Raw genomic sequence first — 15,134 nt, 5'->3', positions numbered from 1 at the left:
ATCTCGTCTTCTCATTACAGACGCTGACATAATTAGGCGGGTCTATGCATCCGCATGCTCCGTAAATGCGGAGCCCCTTTCAGTGATGCAGGTAAATTTCTGCTCATCAGAGGACTCTGCTGAAGATGAGGAGGATGGCTCCATGTCCACGCAGCGGCCGCCTCCTGTTGAACTGGACCGACCAGCTGTTCCTGCTCCTTCTTTTCCCTGTAGACATGTTTAAATCTCCTCAACTCTCCGTTCCTCCTTTTAACCAAAACGTCTCCCTGGTTCCATACAGGCTGGTTTCAAGTCCGACTGAAGACGCTGCTCTCATTTCTTTTCGCTCCTCAGAGTAGAAAAGCTCCTTCTGTTGCTCGTCTGGTTTCAGCAGAGAGGCGTGTATCTCTGTAGCTCCTCCGTGTCACCATGGTTCCTCCATTCTCTCAGTCTGGGTGGACGGTGGTGTCTTGGTGGTCCATTTTCTCTCTATGTTCAGATAGAGAGAAGCGGCCGCGTTCAAAGCTTAGCTTGCCTCAAACCACCAGAACTTCCTCCTTTGGTTCTCTGATGTCACAGGAAAGCTGAGGCTAGATCAGATTAGATGATGATGGACTGTGGTGACCTCTGCAGCCGGTTTCACCCTCTCCGCTGTTCCTTTGGAAATCCCAGCAGAACTGGGGCTGTTCTGGGTTTCTGTACCCGGGCCAGCGGGTTCTGATGCCTCTTTGCTTTACTGACGCCCTGAGGACAGCCTGACCCACTGAAGAGTTCGGTCTGATGAACCGCGGAGTCTCTGCGTGCTCTGTAGCTGTGGGTCATTAACCTTCAGCGTTGATCTGGTTTCCAGTCTTTTCTATCTCAGGGTGACGTCCTGCTCATGCACAGGGTCCCAGACATTACCAGGGACGAAACTGGAGCGGCTTGTTGGTCAGAAAGGATCAGAAAAAGGCCAGAAAAGACAATAAAAATGGACAAAGGAAGTAGGAGAAGGAAGGTGTTTGTAGCTGCAGAGCCGCCACGTCCCTCAGAGGGGGGCGGCAGACGCTGTTGCTCTGACATGGAGACGCGCCGCCACGCCTGACGGAAACCTAGCGAGGCAGTCTGCTTGTTAGCTGCTAATTGAGCGGTCAGAGCCAAGACTGGAGTGCGCCATCTGTTTGTCACAGAGGAACATCTTGTCGCTTCACGCCCATCAGCAGCCCCTTCCTCTCTCTGATATTAATAGCTCAGACCCACAGACTGAGAGAGAAACCGCAGAACTTAAAGTAGGGGGGGGGGGAGTCAGCAAAGGGTCACAGAAAAGGAATCTGACACATTTAGTCAAAGCAGAAATACTAAGAATAACATTTCTAGTTTTCATGTCATCTTGATAACCTCCACTAAAGCAGTCATGTTGTCATGTCAGCATCGCCAAACGTTCCAAACACCTGGAAGCCAATTCAACCTGTTCCACGGACCAATCAGAGCTCAGCGGCGGCGGTCAGCTCACACCAACAGAACCCGGTCCTGCAGGAAGCCGGTGGAAACGTTCAGAAAGTGTCTCAGCGGCTCATAGAAAGGTTACACTGATAAAAGAGCAAAACGCCGTCCTGTGTCTCCTGACAGGAGCGATGCTCCGTCTGCTCACCTGCTTCAGATCTGTTACTGAGAGCAGATAGAAGTAGAACATCTTCCAGAGCCATTCTAGTTCCTCATGATCTAATATTTTATCCATTTTAGCGTCTCTGAATATTTGATCATCTGTCAGTCGTCAAGTTTCTGAGAGAGGCTACTGTTCGGGAGGTGAAACAGTTTCTCTGCTGCTCATCTTTCCTCTCGGTCGGCCGACGCTTGGCGCCGAGCCACAGCTGCCAGGCGGGGGGGTGGGGGGGTGTGAAGCAGCTCAGGCGAGGTGCTAATTTCTTAATGTTTCTTCAGTGCTGGATCTTAATTAGCGTGGTAAGCTTCATGCCTAATTTAGTGATTACTCACTGGATAAATGAACTAATGTAGATCTCTGGATCTTAGAGTCGTTCCGCACCTTCCTGCCTTTTCTTTCAGCTTATTTCTTAGTTTGGACAGAAAATGAATCGCTGTTTGTTTAACTTTTCACTCCCTGACACACATTATTGTGATATTTAGTTTTTCAGTTTATTATTAAAGTTTAGTGAGGCGTTTCAGTCCCACAGAGCGATGCTGTTCTAGTTCAGGATCTTTCAAAGGATAAAATGCAGATATCATCTGGTTGAATGAACAGAAACCTTTGAACCTGAAGGCCTGTGAATGTCAACCATCCTGTAATCAGACTGTTTGCTCCTCAGGGTTGGTTTAGTCCCGGCCAGGTGTTTGTCCTGGATGAGTACTGCGCCCGGTACGGGGTCCGAGGCTGCCACCGCCACCTGAGCTACCTGAGGGACTTGATGGAGTATGCGGAGAACAGCGCGCTGGTCGACCCCATGCTGCTTCACTACAGCTATGCTTTCTGTGCCTCACATATCCATGGAAACAGGTACCCAAGCAACAGCATGACTTTAGCATGGTCCCCCCCCCCCCCCCCCCCATCCCCCCCACCCAGACAGTAGCAGATACCTGTGCTTAAGGCAGCAGACATTCAAAATGTCAGAAATAGTGTTGAGTTCCAGACTTGAACAGCAAGGCCTTGTTTTGGTTTAGAAAATATGCAAGTAGAACGCGGTTCCACCCCTTCGGAATAGGTGGTCGTTTGGGTTCTTTGTTAGCCTTCAATGCCCCATACTGGTCCATGGTTGGTGAACTAACTGCTATTTCTGACATTTTGAATTGAAAAAGCTTCCTGGATGGGAAGAGAAACGTCTTCAAACTTGGAAACAAAGTCCAGAGGATTGTTTTTAAACTTTCTTGGAATGTGTAGTATATTGTTAGAATGATCTGGATCATCTGTGATCGATTGGTTTACCCTATAAGAAACGCATCACTCAGTGTTCGATATGTTTGGTCTGGTAGCCAGCGAGCGGCAGTAAAAGTCACATGCGAGGTGTCTCACCAGGTAAACAAGCCTCACTGTTTACTTTATAGTGTAAGAAGTACACTACATGGTGTCAGAAGTGGTCTTTTCTTACTCCACATGAGACGCGAGACTACAAAAGTTTTCATTAAATCCTCCGCTGTGGAAAGAAAAGTTCAGTTTTAACGTCTTTGTGTGACCGAACGTTAACGTTAGCTAGAGCTAGTCTACAATGGATCAGTTCAAGCCTCCAGCCCCGCTAGTGCTAACCGGCAACATCAGCGAGAATTGGCGCAGATGGGAGCAACGGTTTCAGCTGTACGTGAGGGCTACGGGAGCGGACACGAAAGCTGAACCGGGGAAGATGGCCGTTATGCTGCACACGGTCGGCAGAGATGGCAAAAGTACTCACTTTCCGTACCTGAGTAAAAGTACAGATACTTGTGTTAAAAAATACTCTGGTAAAAGTGGAAGTACTGATTAAACTTCTTTACTCAAGTAAAAGTAACAAAGTACAGGCTTGTAAATTTACTTAAAGTATAAAAGTAAAAGTAGAAGCCACTTTTTTCATGCCGTTGCCTACATTTTAAATGGATGTCTGCCAATAGGACTAGATCTCCGTTGTGTTCATTTTCAATCATCTTGTCGTCCATCCTACTATGCTAACGCCACCGCCACCAAGCTGCAATGATTTGTCGCGAATGAATACTGCTGAATCTGTCGATTCATCTTGTAGTGGTACGTCAAATGCAATGTAGATTCCCATCCAATTAGATTGAATTTGGTATTGATGATGTAAAAAATAATAACGGCATCTCCATTGAAATGTTTCAAAACTAAAGTAACGAGCCAATTTTTCAAAATGTAAGGAGTAGAAAGTACAGATATTTGTGTAAAAATGTAAGGAGTAGAAGTAAAAAGTTGCCATAAAAAGTAAGTAGTAAAGTAAAGTAAAAATGTCTGAAAAATCTACTTGAGTACAGTAACGAAGTATTTGTACTTTGTTACTTCCCATCTCTGACGGTCGATGAGGAAGCACTAGAAATCTACAACACACTAGATGTGTTTGTAGAACCAGGTTAGGATGGACAGCCCGGTTAGCTAACAATGAAGGACATCTTGGATGCGTTCAGAAAGTACTGCATACCAAAGAAAAACATTGTGTTTGAGCGTCACCAGTTCTGGTCACTACCCATGTCTGAGGGAGCCAATGTAGATCAGTTTGTGACTGAACTTCGTCAAAAATGTAAGAACTGTGAGTTTGGACTAACAGAGAATGACATGATCAGGGATAAGCTTGTGTTTTCTATGACCTGGATGACTGAGAAACTTCACCAGCATCTATCGTCTACTTTTGACTCAGTTCATCACAAAATCTTAGTTTCTGGCTTAGAGCGGGCGGGGGGGCCTTAGCCGTAAGGCTCTATACTGGTTTAAATCCTATTTGGCCAAACTAGCTTTCTCTGTCTGTCCTCCTCTGCTTGGTTACCCTTTGGTGTCCCACAGGGCTCCACTTGGTGCCCTCTCCTCGTCATGCTGTACCTCCTCCCAATTGGAAATATGGGATTTCTTTTCACTGCTATTCAGATGACTCACAGATTTATGAAAACTGACTCCACATCTCTGCTTTACTGCTTGGAAGACCTGAAAACCTGGACGTCCCTAAATTTCCTAAAACTCAATGAAGAAAAAACAGAGTTGGTGATTTTTAGTGGTTCCAGTGAAGAATCCCTGATGGATGTTGGATCTTTAGCCCAGTAGATCAGATGTAGGGGTTCAAACAGATGCTGGATGTGAAGTTTGAATCTTATTCTAGAGCAGCTAGCAAAGGTTAGAACTATCCTTTCATGTCAGCCTTTTGAAACTCCACTGCCACTGGCCTGAATGACTGTAAGGCATTTTCAGGGTTCCTACAGCATAAGGCAAGTTAAATTTTTTAAGACATTTTAATACCACTTGAAATAAAAATTATCTTAACATAAACCACTGTACTGTTTCAAATTTTGAAAAGCTTCCCATACAGGAAGAAAGATAAAAACACACAAATGACAGATATATTTGAACAATTATTTAACTGAATTCACAAACTTTGTTTCAGCAGGGAACAAAACAAATCAGTTTTAAAGCCACAACATAACCAGTGCTAAGTCTTTTTTGCAGCTATTTTTCTTTGTATCGTTTTCTTAGTATGTTTGGTTTGGTGATAAGTGGAGGCGTTGCAGAGACAAGGGTGGAACTAAACCGAGAAATACCGGCTGTTTTTGACGCTTTGTGTTTTGCGCTTGGCATGTGCGACTCCACTGCCTTAATTCCCATCGTTCTGAGCTTGAATGACTTCTTCCACAAAATCCACTGAGCCTCATGTATGTTCCCTGGTTTTAGCCATGGAGAAAACTCTTGGCTGGAGACAATTTTGGTTACATTTACACTTGCTCATATTTTCCAGACAAAAAGTTAATGGTGCATCTCCCAAATGTCCCGGCCGCAACAACGCTTTTATTGGTTCCGCTATTTTGGGGCGGAAGCAATAATGGCGAGCTGTTTTTTTTTTTTTTTTATAAGAAAAAAAATTGTCAATTTTAATGTTTTATTTTGGTTACAAAAATAAATCGTAATAAAAATAATCCTATTTATGATGTTTTAAAAATTAAGACCTATGAAAGACTGATTTAAGACATTTTAATACCAAATAAGGCCTTAGTTTTATTTTGAAGAATTCAATGCCTTTTAAGACTTTTTAAGGACCCGCGGGAACCCTGACTTTATAAGGGCATCAGTGATTCATGCGTTTCTCAGCTCAGAGGGTGCAAAAAATATAATCATATTTCCTCTATTTTAGCTTCATTACACTGGTTGCCAGGACATTTTAGGTTTGATTTTAAAATCTTTTTATTTGCTTTTAAAGCTCTTAATGGTCTTGCCCCGCCCTTCCTGAGCTGCTCCATCCCTGCACGCCCTCTCGCTCCCTTAGATCAGCTGATCAGTCCTTACTGATGGCGCCAGGAGGAGATTGTCCTTTTTCTGCTGTGGAAGGACCTTCCTTTGGCCTCCAAACTTCCTGATTTTAAATCTCTTCTATCTGTTCCTTGGCTGTAACACAATATGAGATGTTGACTTTGTCTTCCTGTGTTTCTTTTTCTTATCACTACTTTTGTTCACCACTATATTTATAGTTTTTATGATTGATGTTTTTATTTTATGATGGTTTATAGGAGCACTTTGGATCGGTTGATGTAGAAAGTGTTTTATAAATAAATCTGAATCTTATTCAACAGCCGATTTCCTCCAATGCATCTTTCTCACTAAATCCATGTCGTTGAGTCAGACTCAGTGATTTTCTGTCTGCTAATATCTGGATGAGTTACTGGATTAAACTGGTTTGCATGAGAACGCTGCTGCTGCTGAATGTTGGACTCATTAGAAGGCCTCCTGTTTTCCTCTGCACACGTCTGTCTTCATTTATCTCGGAGTTGGCGTTTTCTTTCCCAGCTCTCTGATGAGTAGCAAAGGGCCCAGTGAGGAGCGGCGATGGCTGCTTCTCACTTTGTTTAACATCGTTTCATCTGCTTAGAGCTGCTCTTCACTTCCAGCCCCCCCCCCCCTGCTCCTAACAGGCAGGTAATTACCCATATCTGTGCTTTCCCTCTTTGTCAACTCATTTAGTCAATTAGAAAGTGTAATGATTAGCTTCTCCAGTTAATCGTGGGATATTAGCCGACGCGGGGCGGCAGGGATTACTGAAACTGGCTTTTTGTCAGTTGGAGCTCTAATTTGAATAAATGTTCATTCAGGACTCACTTGAGTGGGTGTGGGGGGGGGGGGGGATTTTGGATTGCTGGCAGGCTTAGAGGCAAAAAGAAAAAAGAATTAATTGTAGAATGTAAATGTCCCTGGAGAGTCTTCTCTCCGCAGTAGAAGCATGCAGGCGCCGCCATCATGGCGTTCGTTCTTAACTCGGTTCTGTTCGCTTCCAGAACTCATCCAGATTATTTGTTATTTATATGAGCTAAGCGGTGATATTAGCATCAGTGAATGAACGGAAGCCCATTAAAAGTCACTGCTATGCATCTCAATGGGATCTGGGCTTTGACTAGGCCCTGGGCTTCCAGCTCTGAATTCCCAGTGAGTCAGTCTGGAAGCGTCACTGGGATGAACTGGCCATCTCCTGCTGTAGCAGAGCATCTCCAACCATGAAACCTCCACCTCTCGGCTTCAGTGTTAATTTTCCTGCTTTGCTGCAGGTTTTTTATGTCAGAATATAGAAATTTAACAGCAGAGATGGGAAGTAACAAAGTAAAAATACTTTGTTACTGTACTCATGTAGATTTTTCTGATATTTTTACTTTACTTTACTAGTTATTTTTATGGCGACTTTTTACTCCTTACATTTTTACACAAATATCTGTACTTTCTATTCCTTACATTTAAAAAAATTGTCTCGTTACTTTAGTTTTGAATCATTTCAATGGAGTTACTGTTATTATTTTTCACGTCATCAATACCAAATTCAATCTAATTGGATGGGAATCTACGTTGCATTTGAAGTACCACTACAAGATGAATCGACAGATTCGGCGGTATTCATTGGCGGCAAATCATTGCAGCTTGGTGGCGGTGGCGTTAGCATAGTAGCATGGACGACGAGATGATTGAAAATGAACACAACATAGATCTAGTCCTATTGGCAGACATCCATTTAAAATGTAGGCAACGGCATGAAAAAACTGGTTTCTACTTTTACTTTTATACTTTAAGTAAATTTACAAGCCTGTACTTTGTTACTTTTACTTGAGTAAAGAAGTTTAATCAGTACTTCCACTTTTACCAGAGGATTTTTTAACACAAGTATCTGTACTTTTACTCAAGTACGGAAAGTGAGTACTTTTGCCATCTCTGTTTAACAGGCAGAACATCCACAGCTTTCTTTCCTGTTTTGCTCCATGAAGGTTAAACATCTGCTGGTGTTTTTCCAGCCTGCTCTCAGTCTCGCTTCTTCTCCTTCAGGGTGAACTTGCTCCAGACCTGGACATGTCTGCTCCTGGTCTGATGTTCTCCGAACCTAATTAAGCAGATTTCAGATTCTTTAGAGACCTTTTTCTAATCAGCTGCTGGAATGTTCCCTGGCTGATCATGGAGCCCAGTCTCACTCCACAAACTAAAGCTCTGAGGTTTAAACAAAGCAAAGCTCCTCAGAAATGTGATGTTCTCACTGAATAAAAATATTCCTTAAATTCCCTTTTTTTCTCTTTCAGGAAAACTGTTCAAATAGTTTGTCTAGTTTTCTGTTCTTTGTATTACTGAGACTTTCTATTCATACGAAACACTAAACATCACCTTTCACCGACCACAGTTTAGCAAGCAAGGATTCTCGCCACCTGGAATCTAACCTGCAACCTTCAGGTTGTTTTATACAACTAACAGACGGAGTTAGTGCTACGTCGATCGACGTGCTCCGGATCTATGTTCTCTTTCTCCCAATGCTTCTTTTTATTAAAATTAAGGTTTAATGGGGAAAGTTTTTATCCATCTGTGAAGAACAGTTTCTGTTTCTGCATCTCTAGACTTCCAGTCGGAGGACTGAGCATTAAAATAGATCTTCAGTATGTAGATCAGTCCTATCAGTTATAGCTGGAAGGAGACGCTTGCAGTTCACTGACAGCATGAAGCGCGATCGGAGCGGTCGGCTGGGTGCAGGTCTGATGAGGCGCCTGCATTGAAACTGAAATGATTACTGGGGGGGGGGCTCCATCCACATGTCAGGTTTGATCTCCTCTTTTCTGAGCCGTCCTCAGCGCGCAGACACAGGATGTGACAGAGGGTTTAACCTCCCCCAGCCCAGCGCGCGGCGATGGCCGCATACACCGAGGTGACGGGAGGAGGAAAGTGACACATGAGATCACCTGCCACTCAGCCCCCCCTCCTCTCTGCGCCTCTTAAGGTGAAGTGGCATCCACACCCACGCCGCTCAGCCAGCTCCACGTGTGACGGCTTCGATCAGCCGCCGTCAGGAATGGCGAGCTGAGGTTTGATGGACGGGTCCGGTTCTCATCGTTTACACTCCAGCAGCATCCAGTGTAAACACGCTAACAGGAGACCCCCCCCCCTCTGCTAAAGACCCCGGAGCTGCTCGCTGACAGCAGCCTCGCCTACAACATGATCGCTTCATTTAGCAGCAACAATGTGTCTGATCCTCAACAAGCTGTCGCTCCCGCGCCGCGCTGAGAGCTAACACACCCAACACGGCACTGCGGCGTGTTTCTGGGAGCTCAGGCCGCTCTGCCTTTGGCTCCCTGCCAGCCCAGATTCTCCTTTTCTGGTGTCATTCCTTCCTGGGAGGTGAAGCTGCTCCTCATCAGGCCGCAGAGCGAGTCTCAGGCTGGATTGTTTCATAGAAGCTGAATCGTCTGAAATGTTTTCAGCCGCTACAGTCGCACCTTTAGGAGCAGGTTACCTTGATCTTTTGCCTCCATATGTGGCGGTTTCAGAAGAACCCAGAATAACTGACTCATCAGAGCGTTTTCACCTGTCTGCTCTCTACCATCAGAAGGCTAATGTGTCAGCCGCTAACTAGCACTGCAGACAATAAAGCTTTTATTAATTTATCTCCATGAATGTGTTGTGGTTGAGGGTTCTGGCGTCAGAATTCAGCGGTTAGCATGAACCAGGTCTATAAACATTAGCTTCAGCCGTGGGATCCATTTAACCTGAACTGGGACCATGGGAGCTGCTGGAATCACATGAAATCCCATTTAATCTGAGGAAGGTTAGAAAAACCTGATCAGTCAGTTTGGGTTCGAAATCCGACGACCCGGATTACTGGACAGCTGGCGCCGACGGGAAGAGCCTGGTGCGAAGGCATCCCAGAATACCTTCTCTGATCGGCACACCCATTTTCACCAGACTACGATCCGTCGCGGAATCACGATCTGTACCGTCAGTTCATCATCAACCAGATATACATCCGGGTCGCCCTCAATTTTACTTTTAAAAATAGACCTAAATAACATTTCTTGCTCCCTAAAAATAGTAAGTGTACTAAATATGTTAAAGGTTAATATTTTATTTTCTGAGAAAATAAATGCATTGAAATCCTTTGTTTTGTCCCTCTGTTCCTGATCTCTACAGGAAATGGGATCCTGCGCAACTTCCGGGAGCTAACTTTATCAGCCTTGGATTTAAACATAAATCTAGTCTTTTTTTTTAGTTTAATGTTTTCCTATAGTGTTAACATTATGGTATATAGCGCATAATTTAAAGAAAGAAACAACTAAACTGCAGATAAACATTGTTTAATCTGATTTAGCCGGACTGCTCTGAGCGTGTCCCATGATGATGTCAGAGAAGCCGTTTAACAGAGAAAATGTAAAAAGCATCAAAATGCCTCAAGATGCGTATTAGCATTCTTTAGTGATTTAAGGATAGAAATAAGTACTTTTAGTATCGAATTACATTATTTATGGCGACCTGGATGAATGTCTGATTGCACATGAGCTGATGGGGTTCGGATCAGGAAGTTTCTTTGAGCAGAGTCACTCTCATGATGGAGGAGAGGAAGAGGAGGACTCATCATCTTCCTCATTTTCCATCTAAACCCCATCTTTGAAACGGATTCACCTGTTTTATTTTTGCTGATTCCTTGAGAAATTGTATTAATCATAACCTATTGATGGCTGTCATTTTAATCAGGCAGATGTTTTAATTTTCATAGTTGTGACTCATTTCTTCTGGATAATGAAGTCGATCTGATTCTATAAAGATCCTTCAGTTTTTCAGTTCTAAGCTCTTATCAGTCTATGAAGACAAATTTTTCTCATCAAACGATGTATTTTTCAGAAATAACACATCCACACCGCGTTTAAACATGAGCTGAATAAAAGCCATAATTTTACAAAAAAAAATTGATTTTTTAATTACTTGTGGTTTATTTACTTCTGGTTCCTATTTCAACATGAAAGGGTTCTGCTCCTCAGCGGGTTCAAATCTATCGAGCGCTGGAAACAGGAGCCTAGAAGTACGACGGCGTATGAGAACAATTCAAAGACAAAAAACATAATTGGAATTTACATTTTTGACTTTATATCGGCATATTTAGGAGATACTCAAATTATAAATATGTTAGTTTGAAAGTAAACAAGTAGCAAATGTACGAGAATAAATAGGGAAATTTACAAGAAAAAACATGCAAATGTTTGCAAATGTATTAATGTGCATTTGCATGTGCTTCATGTAGCGACTTTCACGTTTATTTTAATCTCACATGGTTCTGCAAATGTACATGTGCAAATCTTGGAAATTTTGCCACTTTTTTCTCTTAAATTTGCAGGGTTTTTTTTTATTAGCTTGCTACTTGTTCTCTTATATTTCTATAAATTTCGTAAATTGGCACGTTTATTCTTTTAAAAGTGTGACTTTAAACTAAAGTTTGAGTCCATTTTTCTTTTTTGCATAGAAGCCCCTGTTCAGGTTGCTGATTTTTTTCTGGACTAGTCGAACGTTTGCTAAAGCTAACAGTCACAAAGGTGAGCTGGTAAGCACGAGTGCGCCCCCTTCTGGGGGGGAGGAGTTAAACTGTTAGCCGTCATCTTAGGAAGTTCAGGATTTTGTGTTTCTGGAAAGATCAGCTTAGCCGTGATGTAAAAACGTATTTCTGGTTTCTTTGTCGATGTCACCAACAATGAAACCAGAAAAACGAACCTGTAGCCAGAGTTTCATGCGATGCGCCGCTTTTCCCCGCAGACTCTGTTTCGATCAGATTCTGAATAAATCTGAACAAATGAAACTGCTCTGCTCGCCTATAGAACAGGAACACGTGTGGTGTGAAGGAACGGGAAGTTCCCTCAGCCCTCCTGACTGTCCCAAACTTTCTGATGCGTGTGTTTGGATGTTGGTTATTTGGCAGATCAGGAACAGCGGCAGAAGCGGCTGTTGGTACTCCAGGCGCCATGGTCAGAGGCTGCACCACTGAAGGCTTTTATAAGAACAACTCATTAAAAGACAACCTCCGCGCGTCTCCCCTCCGGCAGCCGCGAGTGCCGTTTGGAGAGGCTGCTTTTCTCTTTCAGCCATGCAGAGAAAGCCCAGAAAGTCAAGGCTGGTTGCTCTGAGTACTGATTGCATTTTTTCCCTTTTTCACCAGAGTGCCTATTCAGACGAAGGCAAGAGGGGAGCGGAGGATTTAAAAACATTAATGAAGCATTCAAGCCACATTTTTTCCCTTCCTCTCTGCTCCCAGCCAGATGGGTTGTGAGGAGCGAGATGAGTCGCAGGCGCTGCCTGTTTGATTGGTTGACTCTGAGGTCATGATGGAATGTGTAGCAGCTTGATTGGTTTGTTTGGCGAAAACAAGAATGGGAATGAAAGCGAAGACGAACCCTGAGCCGTTTGAAATGGTTTCCATTATTCCTTTCATCTTTTCTCCTCCGTGTTTCAGACGCTGTCGCCCTTCTGTCTATAAACAGGTTTACGTTTAGATCGAAGGGAAACTTTCCCTCATCGTTTGATGCAGGATGAAGCTCAGCATAGAGACGTCGTTTGTCCATCCAGGCTTCAGACTTCACACTCATTGTTTCATCATTTGACTGAAATAAAAGTAGTGATCAAATATTTTCACCTTATTGGCCAATAACCTTCCTAGAAAGCTTTCCTGTGTGTCTATGGAGAGCAGTGTCTACTGGTACCCGTCAGAACCAGTATGTTTTACACTGAATGATTGCTGATCCAGTTTGAAACTTTAGACTCAGAGGTGGACGTTAACGTCTGTCCCTCTTTATGTCTGAATCTGCAGTCGTTTTGGCCCAATTAGCATCCACCTCATTGACAGGCTCTCCCTGCTTCCTGGAGCGTACTCCCAGACAAAGGCTCCTCCAGAAAATCCAAACTTTTACTTTTTGACACTTTTAACAAACAAGGTCAAGCTTTGGTTTGATAAATGTTGGCGAATATGAACAAATGAAGAGTTAGAAACCCAGAAGGACGGAGGACAATAGTAAACAGAATGACTTGTTTTTCTTTACAATTAGAGTTTAAGCAGATTCACTCGTTATAATGGAGGTGGGGGGGTTCAGGGTCATCCACACGGAGGTAACAATATCACTGCTGTGCTCTGAAAGCAGCCGGCCTTCTGCCATCCAGCCACCGCTTCACTGCTGTGATGGGAAGCTGCTGCATGGTGACTGGTTCTGCTTCCTGTTGTTCTGCTTCCTGCTGTTCTGCTTCCTGGAACCATGGTTCTGCTTCCTGTTGTTCTGCTTCCTAGAAAGATGGTTCTGCTTCCTGTTGTTCTGCTTCCTGTTGTTTTGCTTCCTAGAAAGATGGTTCTGCTTCCTGTTGTTCTGCTTCCTGTTGTTTTGCTTGCTGGAACCATGGTTCTGCTTCCTGTTCTGCTTCCTGTTGTTCTGCTTCCTGAAACCATAGTTCTGCTTCCTGTTCTGCTTTCTGTTGTTTTGCTTGCTGGAACCATGGTTCTGCTTCCTGTTCTGCTTCCTGTTCTGCTTCCTGTTGTTCTGCTTTCTGAAACCATGGTTCTGCTTCCTGTTGTTCTGCTTCCTGTTGTTCTGCTTCCTGTTGTTTTGCTTCCTGTTGTTCTGCTTACTGAAACCATGCTTCTGCTTCCTGTTGTTCTGCTTCCTGTTGTTCTGCTTCCTGAAACAATGGTTCTGCTTCCTGTTGTTTTGCTTGCTGGAACCATGGTTCTGCTTCCTGTTGTTCTGCTTCCTGAAACCATGGTTCTGCTTCCTGTTGTTCTGCCTCCTGTCTTTTTGCTTCCTGTTGTTTTGCTTGCTGGGACCATGGTTCTGCTTCCTGTTGTTCTGCTTCCTGTTGTTCTGTTTCCTGAAACCATGGTTCTGCTTCCTGTTCTGCTTCCTGTTGTTTTGCTTGCTGGAACCATGGTTCTGCTTCCTGAAACTATGGTTCTGCTTCCTGTTGTTCTGCTTCCTGAAACCATGGTTCTGCTTCCTGTTCTGCTTCCTGTTCTGCTTCCTGTTGTTCTGCTTTCTGAAACCATGGTTCTGCTTCCTGTTGTTCTGCTTCCTGTTGTTCTGCTTCCTGTTGTTTTGCTTCCTGTTGTTCTGCTTACTGAAACCATGCTTCTGCTTCCTGTTGTTTTGCTTCCTAGAAAGATGGTTCTGCTTCCTGTTGTTCTGCATCCTGCTGTACTGCTTCCTGGAACCATGGTTCTGCTTCCTGTTGTTCTGCTTCCTAGAAAGATGGTTCTGCTTCCTGTTGTTCTGCTTCCTGTTGTTTTGCTTCCTAGAAAGATGGTTCTGCTTCCTGTTGTTCTGCTTCCTGTTGTTTTGCTTGCTGGAACCATGGTTCTGCTTCCTGTTCTGCTTCCTGTTGTTCTGCTTCCTGAAACCATAGTTCTGCTTCCTGTTCTGCTTTCTGTTGTTTTGCTTGCTGGAACCATGGTTCTGCTTCCTGTTCTGCTTCCTGTTCTGCTTCCTGTTGTTCTGCTTTCTGAAACCATGGTTCTGCTTCCTGTTGTTCTGCTTCCTGTTGTTCTGCTTCCTGTTGTTTTGCTTCCTGTTGTTCTGCTTACTGAAACCATGCTTCTGCTTCCTGTTGTTCTGCTTCCTGTTGTTCTGCTTCCTGAAACAATGGTTCTGCTTCCTGTTGTTTTGCTTGCTGGAACCATGGTTCTGCTTCCTGTTGTTCTGCTTCCTGAAACCATGGTTCTGCTTCCTGTTGTTCTGCCTCCTGTCTTTTTGCTTCCTGTTGTTTTGCTTGCTGGGACCATGGTTCTGCTTCCTGTTGTTCTGCTTCCTGTTGTTCTGTTTCCTGAAACCATGGTTCTGCTTCCTGTTCTGCTTCCTGTTGTTTTGCTTGCTGGAACCATGGTTCTGCTTCCTGAAACTATGGTTCTGCTTCCTGTTGTTCTGCTTCCTGAAACCATGGTTCTGCTTCCTGTTCTGCTTCCTGTTCTGCTTCCTGTTGTTCTGCTTTCTGAAACCATGGTTCTGCTTCCTGTTGTTCTGCTTCCTGTTGTTCTGCTTCCTGTTGTTTTGCTTCCTGTTGTTCTGCTTACTGAAACCATGCTTCTGCTTCCTGTTGTTCTGCTTCCTGTTGTTCTGCTTCCTGAAACAATGGTTCTGCTTCCTGTTGTTTTGCTTGCTGGAACCATGGTTCTGCTTCCTGTTGTTCTGCTTCCTGAAACCATGGTTCTGCTTCCTGTTGTTCTGCCTCCTGTCTT

The 15,134-nt window shown here is 43.9% G+C and overlaps 1 protein-coding gene across 5 annotated transcripts in view; it reads left to right on the top strand.

Moving 5' to 3' along the window:
• cadps2 (Ca++-dependent secretion activator 2) overlaps positions 1-15,134 on the top strand; it is a 165,606-nt gene that overhangs the window by 86,090 nt on the left and 64,382 nt on the right. For all 5 annotated transcript variants that reach the window (XM_038301129.1, XM_038301130.1, XM_038301128.1 and 2 more), the window contains exon 13: positions 2,283-2,470. In XM_038301129.1, coding sequence (XP_038157057.1) covers positions 2,283-2,470 — 188 coding nt within the window. The remainder of the gene's footprint in view (positions 1-2,282; positions 2,471-15,134) is intronic.

The sequence above is a fragment of the Cyprinodon tularosa genome, unplaced genomic scaffold (genome assembly GCF_016077235.1).
Source record: "Cyprinodon tularosa strain WSP-4 unplaced genomic scaffold, ASM1607723v1 ctg461, whole genome shotgun sequence".
NCBI lineage: Eukaryota > Metazoa > Chordata > Actinopteri > Cyprinodontiformes > Cyprinodontidae > Cyprinodon > Cyprinodon tularosa.
This window is presented reverse-complemented; position numbering and strand designations above follow the sequence as displayed.